We start from the raw sequence: 24,797 nt of genomic DNA, 5'->3' as shown, positions 1-24,797 counted from the left end.
TCTCTGGTTTCCTCCCGGTAGATTCGCCGGAGACCCTGAATTTCCCAGAAATGTGAATGTGTGAACTCTATACGTTGCCCTGCCTCTCGCCCAACGGCAGCGAGGACAGGCTCCGGCGCGACCACGAAAATGAATTAATGAAGACTTGGGATTATAATAGCAACTGCACATTGAAATGCTCCATGACAATATGCACACTTTGGTAAGTAAGCAGGTAATATTTGAAATATATGGTCATGTTTTAGCAGTCACTAGTCAGGGTTATTTTATAAGGGTTGAGCTATACTCTTTATTTTGACGATGCTTTTCTTGAACCGCATCTTCGACAATGAACTTTATACACAATATGAATGTATACTTCAAAGAATTACGTGTCAAAGTCATAAATCAGGTCACTTGAGAGGCCGATTATGGACCGAGACAAATGTCATCCACATCAAATCTTAATAGATGCATAAAGTGAGGAACGTCCCCTGCAATATTTCAGTCGGTACGAATCTGCATGCAAAATGGCAAACAAAGAAATTCCAGTAAAAATACATTTCAACAAACATGAAATGTATCCGTGTTTGTGAAAACATGCGACAGAAATAAAGGCTGGCTCAGCTGGAAGCAGAAACCCGGCTGCTGAACAGAAATAAACCGCTTCCAATATAAACACCATCCGTTGCAAAAACCTGCTCGCATCCTCAGACGGGCCAAAACGCTACTTTCGAGAGAAACAACATAAATATTTCAATAATGTCGAAGCATAATGAATAGTAAAACCCAGCATGGTCAAAATACCACGGGGTATCGTAGAAAACCACCGCATAATCCCCGGAAAGTTAAATACTGAAGACTGTCTATTTTGGAACAACACACCGCAAGTGGACGATTGTTCAGGTCAAAAAGTCAGAGTGTAAACTTCTTTTCTTTATAACAATTATCTAGCAACAGCTTCGCTTAAAGTACTACCTTTTCTTGCTACTGTTTATCTTAATGGGTTTGATATGAAAGTACATTAATGGAAAGTCACCCATAACAATACAAGTCAAGGGAATAAAAGGAGTCTGGACGTCATGCAGCTCGGAGGAGGAAAAAACAAGAAATGAACTCTATCGGCAGAGAAGAGCCAACATGGTGACGATTTTTTTTTTGTTTTGTTTTGTTTTTTCTTTGGGACACATCCTGAGGCGAAAGATGCTTTTGGTCCACTTCAAAGTGTAACTGGTTACTTTACATTCACCCGAGTCACATATAGAGAAAAAGTATTAAAAAGAATAAAAAGTCCTTCAGTTCTGAACAATGTGAAGACGCTTTCCTCCGTGTCGCATCTTCAGCGCGGAGGCTTTTAAAGTCTCGGTAAATGGTTTCTCTTCGAGAAAAGGGAAATTTCCTGAATTAAAAAAAAATGAAACGCGCGTTCGTTCTCTTGATTTGCATCAGGACGCGCAGCAACACGTCATGGTCGTTCTTTCTAAATAGACTGAAAACACATCTGCTCTTTCTGCTGACCCTTTTGATATCAGAAAAAGTTATTTCAAGCAAACAGTATGAAACTCTGTTTTTAAAACAAGCAGTATAAGCAAATGAAAATTAAAAAAAAAAAAAGATTCACTGCAATTACCTGAAGTAGCCGATTGGCTTTCTGAAATTGTAATACTTTCTAAAGTATTGCTGAATACTAAAAGGGAACAACAATAAACCTAAATATTTGGAAATGTCCTAATTAAAAAAAAAAAGAATTAAATACCTATTCTTACAATGACACATTTGTTAGCAGATAATGTTTTTTGGAATTCTTGAAGTTTAAAACTGAGTTAGGAACCTGTCAGTGCTTTTTAAAATGCCCAGATCCTCTTTTAAGTATTTCAAGAAAAAAAGAGGAAGAAGAAGTAAGAATTTAAAGTCAGCGATTCGTATCAAGAGTGACACACAGTCCATCCTTTGGCTGACGTTTTCCTCCCTCTCAGCCCTCAGCGGAGGTACGTGTGCGAGTTCGAATCCATCGAGAACCGCAAAAAAATATTCATAAAAAAAAAAAAAAAAAAACTAAAAAAAACATTCATAATGCAGCTGCGGAAAGGCATCGAAGGGTCGGTCCACTCTGAAGCTTGGCCTTTTTCAAGCGGGAGGAAGGTGAGTCAGAGAGAGGAGGAGCTCTGGTTGAAGTGTCTCAGCAGCAGCTGGTTGTATTCGGCCTCGGAGGCCGGGGACATGGAGGGAGGGGAGCTACCGTTGGAGCTCAGGGAGGAGTCTCTAAAAGGAGAGGGGGGTGTCAGAGCCGCCAGTTCCTCCATGTCCTTGCCTCGTCTGCTCGTCACGCAGGTCCCGGCCAGATGCTCGTATATCTTACCCGCCGCTCGGTTTTCACAAAAATTCGACACCTCGGCGAATGTGGTGACGGTGGCGTGGGCGTGTCTGCCCCTGGCTGTCAGGTACTGCTGTGGGCAGGTGGCGTCCGCGGTATCGGCCGCGGGCAGGGCGGTGGCGGCGGCGGCGGCAGCGGCGGCGGCGGCGGGGGAGGTGATGGCGCCCCCTCCTGGCAACATCATGGTGTTCAGCTCGCTGATGTTGGCGGTGAAACTGTTGACCACGCAGCTGATTTGATCCATGATGGTGGCGCCCTGAGCGCCGCTGCCGATCCGCCCCAAACCGATGTCACCTACGCCTATGATGCTAATGTCCGCACCGTCCGCGACCGCCTGGTTGCCGTCTCCGCCACGTCTTCTGATGCCGGCGGGGTGCTCGGGCACGAAGGTGGGTAAAGCTTGAGTTTCCTCTCCGTTCTCTTCTTTCTGGAGGCCCATCGGCTTCACCGCGCGCTGGCCGACGGCGGGCAGGGGTGACCGAGAAGGGGAGCGGGTGAAGGGCGAAGCCGGCTGAGGGTCCTCGTACAGCTCTTTGACGGCAGCGATGGTGGGCACATCTCCTCCTTTGGAGAAAGGCTTGATGATGGCCGTCTGGTTCGCTTCGACCGTCTCCTTTTTCTTGACGTGGAAGGACATCCTTTTCCACAAGTTCGTCCTGTGGCTCCTCTCGTTCTGCGCCCACTGAACTGACTTTCCGTTGGAGCTGCTCGGAAAGACAATCAGAACCGTAATGTTAAATATAACAGTTCCTGTAATGTAATGTGATATAAATAACATTTTGATTGATTCTGTCCAATATAAAAATCCGCTGTGCGAGCAATGACACTCCTCCAGTTAGAAGCACATGTCAAGATACGAATTCACAACAGCACAATAAAGAAAGCAACCCTCATTTTGCAATTTGCAAAAAAACACAAAACTCTGTACAAAGCACTTCCCTATATTACATCAACATTTTTCTGGGTGTGAAACCTTTTAAAAATATTTTAAAAAGGCTCAGTGCAATTTTTCAAATATCTAATTTTTGCTCATTCCATTTACTGGTACTGACTCCAGAAATCCATAATCAGTCAAGAACTCGCATTTCGGTAATGGATTCGATGCCAGTATTCCATTTGATGTTCTGTGTGATTTCACATATTCCTCCATGTTCAGTCTTCCTCCCTAGAAAGAAAAATCCTCAAAAGACAACGTGGCTCCTCTGAGAATACTTAACCCAAATGACTTAGTCTTTTCTCAGCTCCTGGAGCAATTTTTTTTTTCCTTGGATTAATATGAAAGTTGTTGCAGTGACTTCCTGTCAGCTATTCCAAGGCTATTTAAAACGCACGAGTGGGAATTGAAGTCCCTGTGTCTTAGCAGCTTTATAAACATGAACTCATCGATAAAAACGACTTCAATCGGTGATTGTAGGAAGAACTCAAAGAACTTTTTCATTCAATTATCATATGCGATCTATGCAGGAACTCATTGCATTTTATATCAAATTTTTGTTGGATGTGATCAAGTGTATTATCTTATATTACTTGGCATTATGCTGCTTGTTAATACATTATCTTACTGTGAATGTGTGTGTGTGCATGCGTGTGTGTGTGTTTTCAACCAATTTAAATTTTTGAGCAAAAGATTGAACACCGATACCTCGTATGGCGCTCTGTACGGCAGAAACTCAATTTGGGAAAAAATGAAAAAAATGAAATTAGTCAGCCATTTCTCTTGCATTAGGAGGCGAATTAGGCAGGGATAAGTCGCTTGAAAGAATCAGCATAAAAAAAAAAAAAATTAACTGTTGTTATATCACATTATATTGTTTGCTTGCTGCATTTAAATACTACATAGCCTGACAATTTCCACCCACCAGCATTGAATGAGACAAATGAGACGAAGGCATCGATTTACTCCATATCAAAATCAAGGTGGCATCATTTTATGTGGCCTGCAAGAACGTCTTAAATGCCCGATTGTCTTACAAATAAATAAGTCAAACGTGTGCATTAACAATAAGCTACATTCCCCGCCGATCATGTTAGTGACGGCATCCCGCCATCAGGTTGCGGTGTACCCACATCAATGCAATTTTCAAAAAGTGGACTTGAGAAATGCAAATGATCCCAAAATGTCCAGGAAGAGAAAAGTTGATGCAGATGTTTGTGCTTCAAGGAGAAAGGCCGGTATGTTTTTTGTGCTACGAGTCGGTGTCTATTGTCTACCTGGCAACCTTGTTGACACCAAACACAGAGCTAAGTATGCCAAAGTTAGCCTTCCAGAAAAACAACAAATTGAATTAAAAGCTAAACTACGATGGCAGCAGAATTTGCTCACAAAAGCCGCATCCAAAAACACAGCAGCAGTGAAAGCTAGCTTTGGAACAGAGCAACTAGTAACTGTTTTTTCTACATCTGTCCAAATGCATATGTAACATTTTGGATTTGAATGAGTGATAAATTCAGAATTATTTAACATGAAGGAGTAGTTACACTTATTTTACATTACATTTGGTGACATTTACTTACATTTATACTGTTACCGTTGCATGTGGCCCTTTGAGGGCAACCATTATGCCGATGTGAAAATATCTATTAATATATAGTAATATCCATTACATTTACATTACATTACGTTGCATTTGGCAGACGCTTTTGTCCAAAGCGTCTTACAATAGAGGACATAGGGACTGCAAATACACTTGCAAATACACGAAGCACAGGAAATATACAGAACAGTAAGCTTGGGTACTATCCAAACGCAAGTTTCCTAAAACTTTATAACGCTGCTTAAGTTATGAGGTTATAATTGGTCACAGGTCTTCTTCTTTTCCATTCAGCTGCTCAGTTCATCTAGTCATTACATTTTCTATTCACCTGATGTTTTCCCCTGTGGAGCCGCGGCGTCGGAACAAGTTGGCCATGCTGCTGGACGGCTTGCCGGACTTGGCGGCCTTTTTGGCGTCACCCACGTGCATACGCACCACCGTGGATGTGGTGAAAGCACTACGGACATTTTTCTCAGGTTTGACGAGCATGATGTACACCTGATAATGTAGATGGACAAAAAAAAAAAAAAATGCTTAAGCAGGAGACGTGAAGAAATAAATAAACATGACTAATTGTTGGAGATTCTTACCTTTGGGACAAACATGCAGCAAAGAGCCACAGTGGCACTGAGGCTGACACTGAAGCACATGGTTATGATCTTGTAGTTGGAGCCAAAGTAAATGGGAACAAACGCTAGCCAGATGATACATGTGGTGTACATGGTGAAGGCAATATATTTGGCCTCATTAAAATTTGCAGGGACGTTACGGGTCTGTGGGAAAAAAAAGGATGCAGCCTTTAAATCAGTGCGGGCCTCAAGTAGACAATGAGGACAGGTCTCAGCACAAAGACAAATATAACCGCGACCGAAGGTGCATAATGAGACGGCGGTGTATCTTTAATTACTCTTTGGCTCAATTTACCTTAAAGGCGTAAAACGTGCAGCTGAGGATGAGGAGGCCGTTGTAGCCTAGCGGCGCTACCACCCCCAGAGTAGTCAGGTTACAAATCAGATGTACTTCGCGGATACTTGGATAGTCGTAGATCACCTGAGAAGGGAGAAACCGAGATGTTGCTCGGCCTACACGTACATGCACGCGAACGTGTGCACGCATGTACGCACCTGCGGTGGCTCTATGATAAGAAGCGCCACGATAATCCCGAGCTGCAGCAATATCAGGAGGAAGGCGATAACCAGTTGTGCGCAGGCTGACATAAAGCGTGGCTTCTTGGTGCAGATCTTCTTCTTGCTACCCGCCAGAATCCTGGCTATACGGTTAGTCTGGGTGAAAAATAGATCAAATGGTTGTGTAGGCTTCACCCGCATCCACCGTGGATAAGACGGCTCTCGCTGATTCACGACAATAATCCTCTTTTCAGGTCCCAGATGTTACAAAGAAATCTCAGCCCACATGCAAAATCAGTCTCCTGTCTTTATCCTTACAGGACCCTACATTGAATCGACTTAGTTTGGTAGTTCGATAGGTAGGTAGGTAGTTATTACTCACCTTACTTCAACCGTTACTCTCTGCTTCCGACTTTCCACTAGTGCCCACACCTCTGCCATCATTTAAACATGTTCTGAACATGTTAGTAAAAGCTATTGGGGTATTAAATACCAAATTTAAATGATATTCAATAACTCTCACACTGTTCTCGACTGGGGATCGACAAAGTATTATGTTATAAACGTATCACCTGTGATGCATGTGTTTGCGCCTCCAGGTAACAATAAAAAAGGAAAGTACCTTGGTCACTAGAGCGGAGTAGCTCATCGCAGGAGACAAGCCGATCCCCAGGCGCTGCAGGTAGCAGTAGATGATGTGCGGTCTGGCAATAAGACTGAAAGTGCACAGGTAGCCCAGACATATTCCTGCAAGGATGATGTAGCAAAGCTCCCGACTGGAAGACTTGACCACTGGAGTGTCCCAGAATCTAAAAAAACCAATGAAAAAAAATCAAAGTTTGCTAGGAATTGCACTATTTATGCAATCAACTGCGCTTTTGAATCCATTGATGATTGACAGAAGTAATGCCGCAGCGCTTGGATTTACTTGATAAAAACAGATGTAACAAACAGTGTCGCCATGAGACCCAGGCAGGCGAAGACCACCGCGGCGATAGGCTCCGGATCACCCCAGCGGACGTATTGCACCGGGATCGGCTCACAACCTGGCGGATGGGATCGATAAACGAATTTATAGATGTATAAGTAAATAAATGCTTTTATCGTCGATTTGGAGATAGACGCTGCGAGGATGAGTGCGTGCGATTCGGTAAGATGGACCCGTCCCCTGACAGGGTTTAGAAGCCCTCGAAGGTTTTCTCAACAGTTTAGCAGATATTACAGAGATGAACCTAAGATTCAGCCAAATCCTTCAGCCTGCCAAGAGGTCTAAGTCTCGGGGTGTGTGTGTGCACAGTGCCGTATGCCAATTTCTGACTGGATGCGCGGTTCTGTGTGTGTGTGTGTTTGTATTTTGCGGCGATGGTCATCGTTTTGTGGTATGAGCGGTGCATATTACGTGAGGGGATTTATGGACATCTGACCCATATTTGAGTTCACTGATCTAATATCAGAAAGTCTTGTATCAGTAAATAATAAATGCATAAATAAAAATGGGTTCACCGCGCAGGTCATCTGTTGGCCAGGAGCCCAGGACGCAGGCCCGACAGGTATATTCGTCAAACACAAACTCGTTGTCTTTGCAGGGAGTGCAGGTCCAGCAGCAGCTCACCTCTCCTTTACGGATCACCTGGAGACAAACGCGAAGGATTTCAAAGAGCGGAAAGACAATTTCTGTGGTTGATTTTCGTTTAAAATGAATTAAGATTTTATTAATGGCTCACAAGGGTAACTAAGAAGGCACCAAAAAAATTAAGGGTTCAAGTTATGAACTTAGATTCTGCGTTTTTATTTTTTTTCCACTTGAACTACTTGAAAAATAACTATTTCACATCTTTGTCTTTGTCTACAGACATGGGTTGGAAATACTAAGCCTGGAGTTTTGAACGTGCAAATCGCCTTACGCAATTGACAGGAGTTTGAAATTCCCTAAAGCTCAATGTATTAATGGTGGAGGGGGTTCAAAGTCAGAGTCTTGGGAGTATTTTTGATGAGGACAGAGAGAATTGCAGTTTTCTCAGTAACTTGGAGGCGCTAGAGAGATTTTTTTTTTTTAAAACACAGGTGGGCGATGATGAAAGTGCGAACACATAGGATTGTTAGGTCTCCAGTGAGGCTCCCAAGTAGTTCATTAAACATATGAGATAAAGTCAAGGCTACCATCTGGGACATTTTTAATAGAGTAGTGAATTTACATCATATATGAGTTGGTTTGGACAATGTCATTAGACTGAATTGTGGTGGATATATACCAAATGTGCATATGGCAATAATAATGATGAAATAGATGAGAAATTAAAATAAAATCTCTTAGCCGTGTGAAACTTGTGAAAGCTGGTGAATTGGCTGCCACCTACCTTGATCTGTGCCTTCTGGCAGGGCTCTGAGCAGACTGACTGGATCATTTCACTGTTGTTACTCCAGATTTCTTCATCATTCATCAAGAGGCCACCCTGATCCCAGCTACCCACGTGGATGTACGCGTACTCATCTTCACCTATTTGCTTAAAGTTCATGATTTCATACCTGAGACACATAGATATCACCCCCCAGAAAACATTATCAAGGTAACGGGTAACATTATCGGCTCCCCTTGCACAGTCCTTTCTCATCCGTGACGTCCCCTGTACCTTCCGGGTGAGTCTCCATTCTGGTCAAAGTGGATGACCTCCCCTGACACTCCGGTGAAGTTGGTCCTCATCAAAAACTCAAGTAGCTGCCGGCCGTCGATGGGCCTCATGGAGTCACATAAACCCTTTACGAAGAACACATAAACATCGGTGCCGTTTCACGCCACATCAGCGCAAAAATGCATGAAAATGACCCGTTGGCCTACCTTGTATCCTGGACACAGGACCTGCTGCATGGCATGAAGACCATAAGCCATGGAATAGATCGCGTTTATGACAAAGCCCATCTTAGTATCTTGGGCGTATTGATTGCGCAGAGACTCTCTCCCTGTGGAGAACACACACCTACTCATAAGGAAAAACCCAGTCAGTAAACGTCCTAAAGTGTCATTGACTAAATGTCAATATTTGAGGGTATTAGAAGATCGTCGGAGGTAAGGATAAGGACCATAATCATGCGGTACTAACAGGTGCAGGTGCGGTTGTACTGTTTGCCCTCCTGTGGGTGTCCTTTTAACCTGCACTGGAAACGATGCTGCCAGAATTCCGGAAACCAAGGATTTCTCAGATTGGAATTGGGCTTCAGGTTCAGGTAATAGTCGTCAAACCAGGTCACATATGCCGATTTCAGCTTGATGGTGATCCCACCAGTCGCTTCCCTCTGGTAGCCATCTGTCACATCGTACCTGTCTGCCCAGCCATCACTGGGCAGGAACGCAGGAGGGGAAAAAAACAAATAGAGGAACAGGAAAGCGTAAGATCAGATAGGAAGTGGAGAGCAATTTGGGGATTAGTTCAGGTCTCCAGCATGATATCGAGAGATTAGCTATCGACATTACCAGGTCACGTAAATAGATTAATGAATGAACATGCAAGTCGATGAATGAGATAAGAACGAATTACTAAAATGGCAAAAATGTAAAATATCAGAAATATCTGATCAGGTTAGTTCAAGTAGGACAAACCAGGAATGGGTCATTCACTTCCCAAACATAAACAGAAGGGGAAAAAGGAGTAGGACGGGCTCAACATTATGATCCAGAATTTAGCATCCTGGAAGACAAATGAAAATACATTTAAGCCACAAAGAAAACACCCAAAACAAAGCTGCAATTCAGAAACATGGCTAAACTTCAGTCAACCGATTTGCTTGGCTTTCACGGAGGACTAAGAACCACCAAGAACTAGCAGACATGTTAGATGGATTGAGAGCAGAGCTCAGGTGTTTTCTGGAATGATGTAGAGAAGTAGCCCAAATCCCAAGTGGCTGCCGGACCTACAAAGCTAGATTAGACCAGCAAAGTCTGTGTGAGTTAAAATGATCCACTGCTTGCAGCGTTATGTTCTGTGTCATTCAGAAAATTATCCTTTGACACCGAACCAGCGAGAAGCAACAGAGTAAAACCTGCACCGCTCGGCTTCCCCTGCAACAGTTTCTGTCAAGCTTGGAGTCTTTGGGGCCTGACATGGAATAACTTAAGGTCACTCCTGTGGGAAATTTTAGAAAGGTGATTTAATGGTACCTGTGTGAGCTTCTGTGTTTAATATGCAAGGCAGTAATTTCGGCCTCCCTATTGACATCTTGTTCCAAACACGTGGTGCTAGCCTGGTGTCAGAGTACTACTTTACCCCGTGCATTTTCTATATTATGCTCTGGTCTTCATTCAATTAACAACTCCTCCCTGTATGATTGATTTAAACTTCTTAACTCTACCGTTGCTGGATCCAAGAATCAGTTGCTATCACATAGCTGCCATCTGTCGTTAAGTATCTGGGCCCGGCCTGGTTCACACATACTGGCCAGAGAAGCTAACAGCACTCTGTGAAGCCCCGGTGACATGACAAACTAACTTCAGGTTCTCACACCATCTGGTTAATGTGAAAAAGGGAAGATAATAATTACATTTAATAATTTGCAAATCCATAATTTGCTCATCCAACGTGAAAGTCATCATTAATCTTGCACGATCTAATTTTGGACTTTAGTTATCCTGGAACTCATAGTGTTCTCTTTTGAACTTGCAGCTTCGCTTACTGAATATTTTCTGCTTTTACAGAGATTTTAAGCACGGAAACATGAAATGCAATTGAAAAAAGACCAAATTATGATCTGTTTGGAATGGACTCGGAACACGGAATACACACACCAGGGATGACACTCCAGGAAAATGCTTTTAAAATAAAGTGGTATAAATAGATCAAATATAAAAATAACTATGGAAAAAAGCGCTGCTATTCTGTTTTAAATTCTATGAGTGTTTCGTTTCCCTCCCGAGTGTTTCATCTTTTATTCTCGCAATTATTGGTGCTTTGTTAGGCAAATCAGTCTTCCTCAGGTGTGCCCCGCCACGTTCCCGGCAATACGGCGTCATTTCATTTGTCTGTTCATACTTTAATACCTAAAATATATTCCAGCCTGACTTCTATGAACGGGGAACCCGGGATGCTTGTCAGGGCAGCTTGTAACTCATCTAATCACAAGGCGACGGTTCCCATGAGAACAAATTGTTTTCTCTGACATTGGACCTGGCTGTGTGGGCAGAGACAGGAAAAAAAAAAAACTAGTGCAGGATACTTTTTAATTGCATCGAGGTGTGTGCACTCTGAGGAGAAATTACTCTACGCGCACGTTGTTAAAGAAACTCATTAAGTGAAGATATTTAGTTGGCCAGAGACGTCGGAGAACAATACCAATCATGAATGATCCCCACAAGGGCACGGTTGTGGATTGGTACGCTCCGAGAGAAGCTGAACAGGCACGCGAGAGACTGCGCAGCTCAGTCTTTCTAAAACACCACTTATGAAAATGTAAAAATGCTCTGATTTATTAGAACCTCTCAGATCGCAGCATCATTCAGGAAATGATATGTTTCGAGTTTTCTTATTTAGATCAATATGGAATTTGTGGGTGGTTCCATGAAATAATTACCAAATTCATTTTTTCAAGCTTATCGGAAAACACATAAAACTGAGCCATGTGTCGAATATGAAGTTGGTCTCGGTGAAAAAAACAAAAAAAACAAAAAAAAACAAGGCAATTGTTTTTAGAAGGAGGCGAGATATAAAAATGAATATTTTTTACGGTTGGTATTCACTCAACCCAAAAGGGCTCATGTCACACCTCTGTTCGTCCAGTTGCACTGGCTACCAGTAGCTGCCAGGATCAAGCACAAGGCCCTGACCCTGGCATTCAAAACCACCTCAGGAACAGGTCCAGCATATCTGACCGAAATGATAAGACCTTATGTTCCCGGCAGAGACCTGCGTTCCTCTAATACAAACCTATTAGCAGTTCCTTTTGCTCGCTCTAAGCGATCTCAGGCAAAACTGTTCTCAGTTCTACTACCTCAGTGGTGGAACAAACTCCCAGAAGCAACAAGACTAGCATCATCTCTCTCAACTTTCAAGAAACAGGTAAAAATGTTTCTCTTTCAGGACTTTTTACTGCGCCGATGCCCCAGATCAGGTTGGCAGCAAGTTAGGCTATGCAGTGTGTGTGTGTGTGCGTGTGTGTACGTTTGTGTGTCTCTGTCCATTTATTAAAAAAAAAAAAAAAAAACCCTCACTAACCCAAGCTTACTGTTCTGTATATTTCCTGTGCATCGTGTATTTGCAAGTGTATTTGCAGTCCCTATGTCCTCTATTGTAAGTCACTTTGGATAAAAGCGTCTGCCAAATGCAATGTAATGTAATGTAATGTAATGTAATGAATATCTGTAACTTAATATGCCTGGGATCATTGTACATCCCTCATCTGTGTTTGAGTAAAAAGAGGGTTTTGACTGGAGAATCATTTCACTTTCCCTCACGCAGATATTCTGGAAGATATTTGAAAGATGCCAAAATCAAATCAAACCTACCCTGGATTTCCTTTCCAGCCACTCTTTTGATTCGTCCACTTTAAACAACCATTAAATCTTACGGCATGCTGGTTATTCGTGTAATTGAAAAGCCCGGCTGTTTGCAAATATTGATAAACAAAGGTTTAAAAGCAGACAGCAGCAGGCTGCAGTGTGCATGCAGGAAGAGGTATTCAGAAACATTGTGGGACTGACTAGTCTCCACTCGGTTAACATTTTAAAAGGTTTCCGCAGCATCTATTATCATCTCTCCCTCTGGACATTTGTCTACAATCAGCACAGACAGAAGGTGTGTGTGTAAACATGTATTAACACACCTCATTGAGCCAAAGGAATTCTCTTCTGCTGACAAAACAAGTAAAGGAAGTAATTTTTGAAGACTTAGCTGACAGGGATGGCGTTATACAACCATTGTGTGGGTGGATTTTTGTGTTGCTTGGTTCTCTCGCTGACGCGGGGGCTCATTTTGTAACACATCCTTAGAGGAGCAAGTTCAGAAATGATATACTGCTTTTAAAAAAAGCAGAGATGGATATGAAAAGCACTGAGGGCCTTGACTCTGGATAGTTTGAATCACTCTTGAACAAGAGCTCTGAAAAACCCACGCAGTGACCTGAGAGGGCGATATGCCATTTGCAGCATGTTGCTCCACCACCTACAAGCTTTAAGAAAGACTCATGCGTACGTACGTGCACACGCATCGCTCCAGTTACACCTCACACAACGGCAGACAAAACTCCATCCAAACCTTTTCTGTGGGCACTAACAGCCAAACCATGGGCTGATACCAGGCACTTTTTAGGAAAAAGGAGCTTAGCAAGACTTTTGTTTTGACTGAACTTCCCCACTCTTTCATTTACTCATATAGAAATATATATATATACATATATGTGTGTGTGTGTGTGGGGGGGGGGGGGGGTGTTTTAACAGTCCACATACAGCATCCATATGTATGTATATGCAAATAAACAAGCCGTACCGGCTCAGATACAACATACTGCAATTAAACATGATAAAACCATCCAAGCCATCATGTATATGGAAGCCTCAATGCCAAGACGGAGATGCCACGAAACAAAAGGTTACCAAAACCCAAAAACTCCATGGAGGAAAAGGAATACAAAATTAGATACACAATAAGTAATCTTATAGCGCATGTGTGCATGCTCAAAAATAATAAAATGTTAGTTCCACCTTGAAATGATATCTCAAAACTAATTACGCAGGATAGACAGTGGAAAGTCCAAATCAGTGGGCGGAGAGGTGCGCATAGTAAAACGGATCGTACAGAATGGCGTTTTGCAATATGTAGTTCAAGGTTATTTGATGTTTCCCGCTTTCAGATTTGAGCGACAGCCTACATGTGTGGCCCCTAATGAGGAAAGGAATTTATAGAACATCAGGGACAAGAGTGAGCCAGAGAGCTAAACCTTAAAATAAAACATGTTATTCTCGGCGAGCGAATCCTGCTGCCAGATCAACCCCCCGCTCTGCTGCTTGTGTTTTTTTTTTTTCCTCCCCTTGTGTTATTGATTGTATGCTTACTCCACGGCTCGCGGCGCCTCATCTTTCTCATTTGCTCGATTCGGCTGCAGTCGGGCAAACCACTAACATTTGAAAAGAACATGTCTTTTTCAGCTCAAAATGAATGACAATATTGTCTTTCGTTCAGTGGATGATAATTGTGCATATGTAATGTGATGGATAAAAGACAAAAAAAAAACAAATACTTATTATATTGATCTATCAAGGTCATCTCTGATATGAGTTACGCCAAATACTGGAGGATATTCACCCGTTTGCAAAGATCCTGATCGTGTGAGGAGGTGATATATGCAATTCTCTCCTCTGTGTAGAGAAAGAGACCCTTCCCACTGCTTAGTGTATCACAATTAAAGGTAGTCTAAGGAATTTGATAGTATGTGTTGAAGTCAGCACATACTTCTTACAATAACACAAAAATAAATATGGCGTGGCCGAGACACTCGGGCAGGAAAGGAGTAGACTGAGGAAAAAAAACAAAAAACATAAGGAATATTTTTCAGCAATGAACACTGAAGTGTTTACTTCATGATAATTACGGAATATTATGTAAATTAAGAGAGGCAGGTTATTTCCAAATTGGACTTGGTTTCAAAAGTAGGTTTTCAAAAAGTTCTTTATTTGTTGTTTTAATTCAGCGTTGAAAGAAAGGTTTCTATTTTAGCCTTGTCATTGCCATGTTGCTTTTTTTTTACCGCCATATCCTGATATTTAATGCTCCATTATTAATTTCTGCACACTCAAAATGCAGTGCAATTCATTTGATATTTAACATTTCATATAAAACATTTTTTTGCAGTCATTCTTGGCTTTTAAAGACTCAACGACTCCAGAATGAGAACATGTAGAGCACCACTTTTGGAAACAATGAAATTGTACCTTCTGTTGCCATGGTGATGATGACAGGATGAAGATGACAATGAGGATGATGTTCGGAGTTGAAAGATGGTTTTATGGATGGCTGGCATAGCTGTGCCTCTGAAGAGAGTCTGGATCGAACAAAAATGTGTAACAATAACAATCCTGATGCACAAATATTCCTATTCATTTAGCCGGAAAGGTAAAATTTGAAATTGGAATTTTAGAGTGACAGAAAATGACAAAAGAAAGAGGCTCATCAGCGGAAAAGGAATACGACAAACAAGCACATACCTTCCGACCAGCAGAAACTCTCCCACCAAGCGTTGTCGCCTCATAGCCATAAGTATTCCCCGAACCGTCATGCCCTCACAAAAGCAGGCCACAACCCTCGCTTTTGGCAAATGGACTCGTAGCTTCTGCAGAAGCTTGTCGAAGCTCTTCTCCCCTGCGTTGCTGTATATCTTGTCGGAGTGAGCGATGCAGATGCCCTCCTTTGCTGCCATGTCCTTGAATGCCTCCATACCACTCTCGCCGTAGTTACCTGTGGAGAAGGCAACTTGAACTGAATGTTGGAGGACTTCAACTATGGCGTGTTGAGAAGGCGCACATGATAGAAATACAGGCAAAATGCTGGCATCCTTTAAGACAGGGGTGTCAAACTCATTTTGGTCGGGGGGTCACATGCGGCCTGATTTGATGTCAAGGGGGCCGGACCATTAAAATCATTACCTAGAAGTAACACTAAGTCCAAAATTTTCCATTGTTTTGGTGTTAAGAAGGTAAACAGGTAAATTGAAAAAATCTTTATATGTAATGAGCTGTTCTTCTAAAAAATACAATACAATGACGAAATAATATTATAATTAAATATTAAAAAGGAATTGATGAAATTACACCCTAAAAATATTGTTGAGTTAAAAGAGAAAATGTTGTCATTGTGGGAAAATTTGCTGCTAGAATTTATTAGAAAGTTGATTGGTAGCATTAATGAGAGGAGGTAGAATGTTTATACGGCTAATGGTGGCAATTCTGGTTATTAAAGCAATCTTTTTAATTTTGCCCGTTTTTTTGTTATTACTTTTGTGTTTTTTTTTTATAGAAAAAAGAAAAGAAAAGATTGTTTTAACAATGTTTTTTCATCAATAAATCATTTTGTTTTCAAAATTTTGAATCAAAAAATACATTGAAAGCTACTTTTATCAGTTTTTCCTTGCCCGTTTTTTTTTGAGACCCTCTGTATAAAACCCCCAAATGCATGTGAGAAAAAACGCGCGGGCCACAAAGTATTGTTCCGAGGGCCACGATTGGCCGCGAGTCTGAGACCCCTGCTTTAAGATACCCTATTTGTTCCTGATATGTCAACTGGCGTTGACTTTGGCACAATCTAAAATTATTGGACTACTGAAACAGAATTTTTGAAAACCCTCCACATCATTGGTGATGTGTACAGCTTGTCCTGCACACGCCGGGTCAAAGGGCTGCGGGAGTCAGTCTTAGCTGACTTCGCTAATATGACTAGTCTGGAGTGGTCATCAGTCAATCTTAGTCAGTCAAGCAGTGAATAAAAATAAGAGGTGATATAAGATAAAAAAAAAATCACTACTATTTATTTAATGTATGACTTAGCGGGAGTGGTGCCTCAAACAAGGCTTCTGTCATTTAACAGAACGATTTTCGTTTCTATTATTCTCATATGGACGTCATCAGGTCAGGTAGCTTATAGGTAAACGTCAGCGATACATTTATCATCAAATATTTAACAATGTTTTTCAAAGTTCAAAGTTAAAAGTTACCATTATTGTCAATTTTTCCACATGTACCGGACATACAGGGGAACCGAGAAGACATCTCTCACAATCCCACGGTGTCATGAAATTAAAATATAACGATAATAATCAAGTGCAAATTAGCAGTAAAGGGAACTGTTACATTAAACAGTAAACAAACGATGAGGTATGAAGTGTAAAATAATGAGAGAGAGAGAATTTTCCCTTTGCCTGCTTTTAGCTTTTAGCTTTAGCTTTAGAGTTTCCAGCTATCCCACCTGCGGTCACCGAGCACGAGAGGCCACATGACGTCACCACCGACGGCCATCATTTGGCCTGAACCTACATATGGACACAGGCGATGACAGCGGCCGGTTTCGGCAAACCGTTCGGCTGCTCATGGACCCCAACCGTTGCTGTTTCTCTTTATTAACCTGGTGGACTCGGTTATTGCCAGCGTGCGTCCGGCAGCGCGCCTGGTCCAAAAGCGGTACTTGTCGGAGCTGCCCATCCAACGAAGGCTTAGCACTCAACGTGATAATCAGAAGTCCGGCCCGATCGTAAGACCGCAATAGCAAGTTTCCCAGACGTCATGGTGAAAAGTACCTATAGGGCTTAGGGTGTGGTGAAGGGTGAAGGATTAATCCTCGAAGGGAGGGAATGTTTACAACTACTTAATCTCACGGTCAACTAATCCCACGCAGACACCTTTATGAGTCTTTGAGGAATATGTCGACGGTGCAGCGGTGAGAACATTTCACAGACAGCTTGACAAATTTCACGTGGTTAGTGATTTGACTGCCGGCATGAACACGCATGCCGGCGGTTCAGCGAGACCCAGGAACCTTGCCTGTTGTCCGAGAGACATTTCGATAAGGACCCTTTCTCCATCTCATCAGCATGATGGACAGGATCACCGGGTTGCTGTAGGCTGCTACATTTGCACCAACGGCATAAAAAAGCAAAAAAAAAACTTCAAATAACATATCGATGGCTGGAATGCAAAACCTTCTATCTGAAAAAAACACTTATTTCAGGAAATGAAAAAAATTTTTCATTTGATTATAGAGTAAGAGTAAGAATAAGAATAAGAACAACTTTATTTATTCCAAAGGAAATTGTTGTGCCGGAGTTCAAGTAAAACATAACAATAATAAATAATAGTAGGAAATTGTATAAACAGTAAAAAAAAAAAAAAAAAAAAAAAAAGGGGGGGGGGATAAGAAATACAAATAAAACTATAAAGTGTCAAAGTCAGGACTATAAAGTGTTTTAAGGTCTTAAGTACAAAGATTTTGAGATTCCCTGCGGCTGAAGAATTAGAGTCTGATAGTATGGTCTTTGTTAAAGATATTCAAGAGTATTCTATTGCTCTCAGACTATATTTCTATGTTATAATTTAAAAATACATAACATGTATTTTTACCACGGACAATGCAGATAAGTGTTTTTTTTCCTTTATTTTTTCTGCTTCATTGTGCACATAGGAGTTTTGTCATGTGACATTTATGTCAAAAGAAAGGGCCGGATTATCATGCAGATAGACTGAAAATGTGGAGCCATCCCATTTCTTGCCATTCAATGCAAAAACCCAAAATCAAAAAATTTGCAGATAGGAGGTTTTGCATTGCAGCCATCGATATGCTTTTTTGGTGATTGCATGCTGTCACAGACACTTGTTGAAATCCAAAGCCAAAACATCAAGTATTATAATTAAGTTTCTGGCATTCAGCAGGTTCCCGGGAGGCTTTGTCAGTAACAAAGAGGATTACAGAGGTGTTGCATTCAGAGGTAATTATCTCCATGCCTTAGACAAAAAAGACAGATGTGGGACAAGGTTTTACTAAAATCTGTCCTCCGTGAATTTTCATAAGCTGACGCGGCGGTGACCTGACACAGCGGGCCGGGAAAGCCAAGGTGCGAAGAATGTGTTCAAAGACGGGTGTCTTTTGGCTCCAGTGGTCTGACGCTCAAACCATTTATGCGTGACGGGACCCTCAAGGAGAATTTACACCTCGGACTCAAAGTCAACAAAATAAATGAATAACTGAATAAAATCTTTAGCATGACAGTCAGGACATTCATCTCTTTCTGGCTCTGCCACGAGTAAAAGCCACATCCTGCTTCAACTGCGCTCGACTTTGCATTCTCATGCTTCTTGAACAATTCATTGCCGTTGGACCGACAGTTTCCCTTTACAAGGGTTCTTCTATTTGCAGTGCCGATTCACAGAACGCTTACACCCATGCAGAGGTCGATTCAGCATATTAACCAAATAATCATTATAAACTGTAATAATAACAAATGATTGATTGTTCACACACACAGTCTCACCTTCGGTGTGTATTGCAGACACGTAGCTCCAGTTGTATCTCTTGACAATGTCCACCATGGCTCTGGCCTGTTGCATGTCAGATGGCACCACCCTCATGAAATATTTATACAAACTCTGTTGGATAGAGTTTATATATACACTTGACATATTTTCTCGTGACCGGCTGTCCACCAGCTACACATTCATTAACTTTGAGCTGTCTTTAAGAGGAGAGGACAATTCTGGTGCTTTATCATTGTGCGCAGTGTGTATCACAATATCCCCAATGGTATTTGAAATCATTATATCAGATACGCAATTGGAAATCCAATTTAAATACAAAACGTCACGAATCTTTCCTTCTTAAAATGTTTTTTACCCCTCGTTTTAGGGTTCTTTCCCGATGATTTAACCGAGCTTATAATTCATTGTTAAATGTCGCAAATGGTTTTCAAGGAGGTTTGGGGTGATTTTTAAGGTCATATTCTCTTGTTCGTGTTTGATGATTTTATTTTCTACTGTTTGTTGGCTTTTTTTCAAAGGGGGGCTCTTTGGAGGATTAAATGGGCTCGGGATTCGGGTGATTCTATATCTTTAATGGTAGCGTTCCGATACAAATATGATTACAAAAATAAAGGATTAGTTTGTGCCTCATCCACTTTGTTGCATTAGCTACTACTGCAATTGAATTCGGTACTTTTTAGAAATTGTTCTCACCTTGTCACTCAGATCCATGCTGGTGGCTGAGTAGGCTATCTGTGGGATGTTGAAGAGCTGGAGGAGATTCTGAACTTGGATCGCCACGGAGCTGGATCCCGGTCCAATCAATCCGACGATCGGCTTCTTCCCTGGAAGCACGGTGCTCGCCGCCTCTGCAGTGCATCTGCTCTGGATCTCCTCCTCTTCATTGGACACCAGCGTGTCCCGTATGAACTCGATACTTTGTTCCAGCGCTACCGCGGAGTGCCAGCACGAGTCCCTGATGTAAAAAGATTTAATTTAAATTGTTATTCTGGCAAGCATGATTTGAAAAAGCTCTTATCACGAGTAGGTAATTCGACACTTAACGGTGACACTGCTCCTCATGCTCTTAAGACAAATTGCCTCGCGATATTTTCAAGGAAGTTCGACGTATAAATAGAAATAGCGCTCCCGCTTCACAGCGAGAAAGTCGCCGGTTCGATTCTGACAGGGGGGCCTTTTTGCGGGGAGTTTGCACGTTCTCCCCACGAATGCTAAGGTTTCCTCCGGGTTCTAGGCTTTTCTCCAACGGCCCCAAAGCAGCATGTTCTTTGGAGACCTTCAATTACCCAGACAGTGAGAGAGTGAATGGTTGTCTGGAATGGTGACAGGGTGAATCCCGCCTCTCGCCTGGTGACGGCTGGGATAAACTCCACCCCATCACCCACAACCATGGATGAGATGAATGGATGAATTAATTAATTTCTCTTTGCAATCTTCTGGCTGACAAAACTTCTGCTTTCTCATTATGCTAATGACTAAAAATGTTTCGCTATCCATAAAATGAATTAGGTTGTTTAATGACCTGTAAATTTTCTTTTTAAATATGTGAAATGAATTTTTTTTTCTGTCAATTTTCAAGAAAAAAAAACATCAAACCTTTGCAAAGAGTTAACTTTTTTAAAGAACGACATTTACGAGCAAGCATTGGGAAAGCAGTAAGAAAATAAGAACAAATTTTTCTCCTGCCTCGGGCCTTAAAAATGCTGATGTCAGATGCTTCTGCAAGTCGCTTTTCTGTTTTACTGTTATTCTACCATTTCTACCCCTCCACGTCTGGCAACATCAGCCTTTAGTTCCCTTTTACCAACTTGAACTTCTCACTTGATACTTTGTTCCTCTATCGACATCGTCTGCAGCTCCCCTAGTGGAGCATTTATCTTCACCACTATTCAACAGCCTGTAAATGCTATTTTTCTCATTGCATGCATTTATTTTTTACACAGAATAATATAAATTAATTCAAATGATCTGCACTCAGTGCATCTTTTTAGCATTTAAATTGAACAGTCAAGATTAGGAATGTATTGAATGAGCGAATCCGTATCTGTACTGAAAACCATGAAAAAAAACAAACTGAACCAGGTATCAGCATTAACAGAGCCTTTTTTATCTTTGTGCGTATAGAAGCATCAGCCACATTCTATGGCTTATTTCCTAAAGTAATGATTTGTCTCTTGTGATGAATATAAAAAAGTGGTCCAATTATCACGTTTTTTACGCTGACGTAAACGTTGTTAATATTTGAGTTAGAGTCTACTTTGAAGTTAAATGCAAATTATCTCAGTCTCTTCCTCCAGTATAGACATATTTCATATTTTATATGGAAAGAGGTATCGGATTGTTGGTGCCGCTGGACCCAAGATGCCGATGCTAAGTAATAACAGAGCCGGCTGTTTATTACCTTATCTCACAGCCCAAAGTGATATTTGGAAGAATAGCGGGGTCCGCATTGATCCGATCCAGCGTGTGCATCATGGCCTCCACCCTTTGAATCCCATACTGCTCACGCACGGCGCCGCACTTCCGCTCGTGCACCTGAGTGGAGGTCAACGCAAAAGTTTCCTACTGTAAAACGCTCCGAAGTGGAAAAGCAACAATGGCGAGGATGCATAAAGGCACACGTACCTTGTCGGCGGGCGGCTGGTGGTGGACAGAGAACAGAGCTCCGATGATGACGTCTCCAGGGATGTGAGCCAATACCCTTCGCTCGTTGTTCTGGGCATTGACCCCAACCCGCTCTTTCAGGCCCAGCCAGCTCTGATCCGCGTCCAGCAACACGCTAACTGCCAATAGTCTCACATATAATCCTAATCTCGTCACCATCCCTGTGTTCCTTCCCGCGTCCCTCGCCATCCTCTCTCCTTTCAGCGCTGAAATTCGGACGGCGTGGCGATTGTGGCGCCAAGGACGCGGCTTCCAACTCTGCAGGAAATCAAAGAGAAAGAAAAGTAATTTAGCCAAGCATGGAAACAAGTGTCTTCTGTTGGGCAGAAATTTCAATTCTCATTTAGTTCGACAACGGACTTTAAGATCAACTAGAGCTTCGAACTTTTTTACTAAGTAACTGGAATAAATGAAAGGGGGCGGGATAATGAGTCAATCGAAAGTTTCTGCTGCATTATTTGACCGTGTTGGATTCCTCCCGCTCCGGTTGATTCATGGATGCAGGGTAATTCTATTATTTGTCTCAGAATTTTTTGATTTTTTTTTTACATAATCATTTCTAATCTATCAATGCTGTATAACCACCCTATTTATTTACAAAATGCTTTGATTGATTAAACATTTCGCCGTTTTCCTTTCTCCAATAATGTCATTTTGGTCAGTTGTGAAATTGCAGTGCGACAGCAGTGCAATATCTTTTTTTTTTTTTTCTCACACGACATATATTAACACATTTTAAAACACATTGCTATATAAATAAACAAACAAATAAGAAAGCCTTTCTTCTTAAAGAATTTCCTTCATGATCGATAAAGTTTTAAACCATTCCATTCTGTAATGACATAGATGGATTCCCATCCACTGCCCAGAAATCATTAACATCCACATTTAAAATAATTTCTCCCATCTGTGTTTGGTAGTTAATTCATTCCTCCGATCTGTACAAAGCAACAACTTCAGCCTACCTCTTCTCTCCCTGCTGCCGGGCAGATGCCATCCCCGTCGAGATGGTTTCCGTTACAAAAAAAAAGCAATAAGGACAGAGATTTTTGCTGGAGCGCGGTCTGGCGTCTGGTGCACGGCGGCACATAGCAGCAGATAATATAGTCAGATATTGGAACATGCTTGACTCACTGACGCACATGGCGCCCCCTCCTCAGCTTCTCCCTCCCTCTCCCTCTTCTTCTCCTCCTCCACAGAAGCGGCGAGCACGAGGCATCGACGGCCAGTAAATTGGTATAAACTCTGGGGGTCTCCGGGAAGCACGAGAAAAGAAAACAATAAAAGATTAATCAGATTAAATGCCTTTTTTTTTTTTTTTTTTTGGAGAGACCGCACATCTCAGGACAAAAGTCTTAAAAACGTGACGGGCGACACTGATGTGTAGATTCGGGGTTTCGAGCTCCAGTCACCTAAGATGAATTATCGACGTCGGATTCGACTGAGTGAAATCGGAAAAGACATGCAGATTGACACAGGAGTGAAGAAACGTGCGCAAGCGGGTCGGGGAGAAGTGCTAAATAAAAGAGCATCGGCCAGAATGAGAGCAAAGGTGTAAAAGACGGAGGGGAGGCCGGACATGTTGTCCGGTTCAGAGACACTGAAGGACAGAGAGGAGGAAGAGCTGAAGGCAGCAGGGATGAAGATGTTGAGGTTCTCTTTGGGAGTGAGGAGGATGGAGAGGATCAGGAATGAGTCCATCTGTCCATCACACTACATTACATTACATTATATTACATTTCAGTCATTTGGCAGACGGTGTCAACCAAAGCAACTGACAAGAAGTGCAATTCAGTCACTGCAGATCTGAAGTGCTGATAGTCAGAAATCAAAAGTGTCCACTCAACCAAATAGCCATCTCAGTACCATATACATGCATACACTCGCCATTTTTAAAAATTATTATTTTATTCATTTTTTTATTTTCTTTCTTTTTTTTATTTTATTTTAATTTTTTTTTTTTTTTTTTTTTTTGGGGGGGGGGGGTAAGTGCAATTACTAGGGTAGTGCTTGTTGATGAGGTCAAGAGGTGTACATGTCCAGGAGATAAAGTCATGAGCTGGTTTGGACACATACAGAGGAGGGAGAGCGAGGACGCAGCTGCCTGGCAGGAGGTCCAGCGGAAGAGCGAAGGGATTCACATATGGAGGGAATAAGGACATGAAGTTAGTAGAGGCTGGAGAAGAGGATGCAGAGAATAGGGTGAGATGGAGGGACATGATTCAGTGCAGCAACGCCAGAATCTGAATCTGAATCGCCTTAACCTTTCTTAACTCCGGGATCTAGATCAAGACTTTGATTTGAACTCATCAGACCCTTTTGGGACTTCCAATACAACAGCGTGGTCCCATCGCTTGCATGCCTTTAACTGATGATTCAGAGAGCGTTTCTAAAATGTCCAAGCAATTATTTACAATGTGTGCGTGTGTGTGTGTGTGTACAGAATGATGATCATGGGATTCTAAGCTGTGAAAAAGGGATATGGTGGTTAAAGTTGGGACTACATGTTTACATTTCAGTGATTGTCTAACTGGAATACACTAATGTGTTTTTTTTTAATTTGAGAATTTCAAAAAACTTTGTGGAAGTTTACATAGTGTACACTTATATCATTTTGAATATAATATAATATAAAACTGTTTTTGTGTGTTATCTTGATTTAAGTTTCTTAATATTCAATTATTTCAGCATTTCACCGTCTTTTACTTGATAATCTAGTCAGATATCAGATATTGGGCCAATTTACCGATTTGTAGATACAGTGTATGTCAACATTGGAATAGGACACCGTACATTATTGTTTTGATTCCATCTTGCAAGAGCTCTTTTAAAAACTCAACTGCCTAATGGGATCAACCGGGAGTACAAACAATAACAAACTATTATCATGATGATCAGTGAACTGATCACTGGCTGTGCGTACGGTTCGTGCTGTTTTTACATCTGGATTTATTACCAGGCCAAAAGAATAAAATTGATAATTTTGTAAACGCAAACCCAGCCAGGGGAGACAGGAGAAGTTCCACAGCGCCCTCTGGTGTGGACTGAATCCCCGGTTCTGACCCTGCGAGCGGAATCGTCACATGCAACTGCGTCTTCAGTCATTGGAGTAAAGGTCAAAG

General features: G+C 41.8%; 1 protein-coding gene across 1 annotated transcript; it reads right to left on the bottom strand.

Moving 5' to 3' along the window:
- Positions 1–264: 264 nt before the first annotated feature.
- On the bottom strand, positions 265–22,768 carry grm5a (glutamate receptor, metabotropic 5a). Its single transcript, XM_086176940.1, has 18 exons — positions 22,641–22,768; positions 21,637–21,933; positions 21,413–21,546; positions 19,705–19,966; positions 19,008–19,122; positions 15,199–15,448; positions 9,113–9,348; positions 8,851–8,972; positions 8,645–8,769; positions 8,372–8,540; positions 7,518–7,644; positions 6,943–7,060; positions 6,637–6,823; positions 6,012–6,170; positions 5,812–5,937; positions 5,478–5,660; positions 5,216–5,385; positions 265–3,057 (listed from the first exon to the last, which is right to left on the bottom strand). Exons 2-18 carry the CDS (start codon positions 21,862–21,864, stop codon positions 2,127–2,129), a joined length of 3,642 nt encoding a protein of 1,213 aa, XP_086033066.1. The 5' UTR covers positions 21,865–21,933; positions 22,641–22,768; the 3' UTR covers positions 265–2,126.
- Between the last annotated feature and the right edge of the window lie 2,029 nt (positions 22,769–24,797).

The sequence above is a fragment of the Fistularia commersonii genome, chromosome 29, assembly GCF_037954325.1.
Source record: "Fistularia commersonii isolate RoL2024-O1a breed Wild chromosome 29, RoL_Fcom_v1.0, whole genome shotgun sequence".
NCBI classification, from domain to species: Eukaryota; Metazoa; Chordata; class Actinopteri; order Syngnathiformes; family Fistulariidae; genus Fistularia; species Fistularia commersonii.
This window is presented reverse-complemented; position numbering and strand designations above follow the sequence as displayed.